Here is a 209-nt window from a genome sequence, read left to right as displayed (position 1 = left end):
AGACGTCGTCATCGTAAGCCAGCGGCCGGCAGCAGGGTCGCGCCCGGACCTTCTCCTTCTTGATCCTCCTCTTGCTCCTCATGCTCTTCAGCGAGAGGTCGTAGCTGCGCACGGCCGCCTCGCAGGTGCCGCTGCAGTAGCGGAAAAGCACCGTCTCGTCCGATTCGTAGCCCAGCCCCAGCTCGCTGACGCTCACCTCCAGCTCCTTC

At 64.6% G+C, this 209-nt stretch overlaps 1 protein-coding gene across 1 annotated transcript in view; it reads right to left on the bottom strand.

The window, feature by feature from the left end:
* LOC104411607 (neurturin-like) overlaps window positions 1-205 on the bottom strand; it is a gene marked incomplete at its 5' end in the record, with an annotated part of 841 nt that extends 636 nt beyond the window's left edge. Inside the window, one exon of the mRNA XM_010022065.1 lies at window positions 5-205. Within this exon, the coding sequence (XP_010020367.1) occupies window positions 5-205 (201 nt within the window). The remainder of the gene's footprint in view (window positions 1-4) is intronic.
* Between the last annotated feature and the right edge of the window lie 4 nt (window positions 206-209).

Source organism: Nestor notabilis, unplaced genomic scaffold (genome assembly GCF_000696875.1).
Source record: "Nestor notabilis isolate BGI_N333 unplaced genomic scaffold, ASM69687v1 scaffold29540, whole genome shotgun sequence".
Taxonomy (NCBI): Eukaryota; Metazoa; Chordata; class Aves; order Psittaciformes; family Psittacidae; genus Nestor; species Nestor notabilis.
The sequence above is the reverse complement of the archived record's forward strand: the minus strand, read 5'-3'. Positions and strand labels throughout refer to the sequence as shown.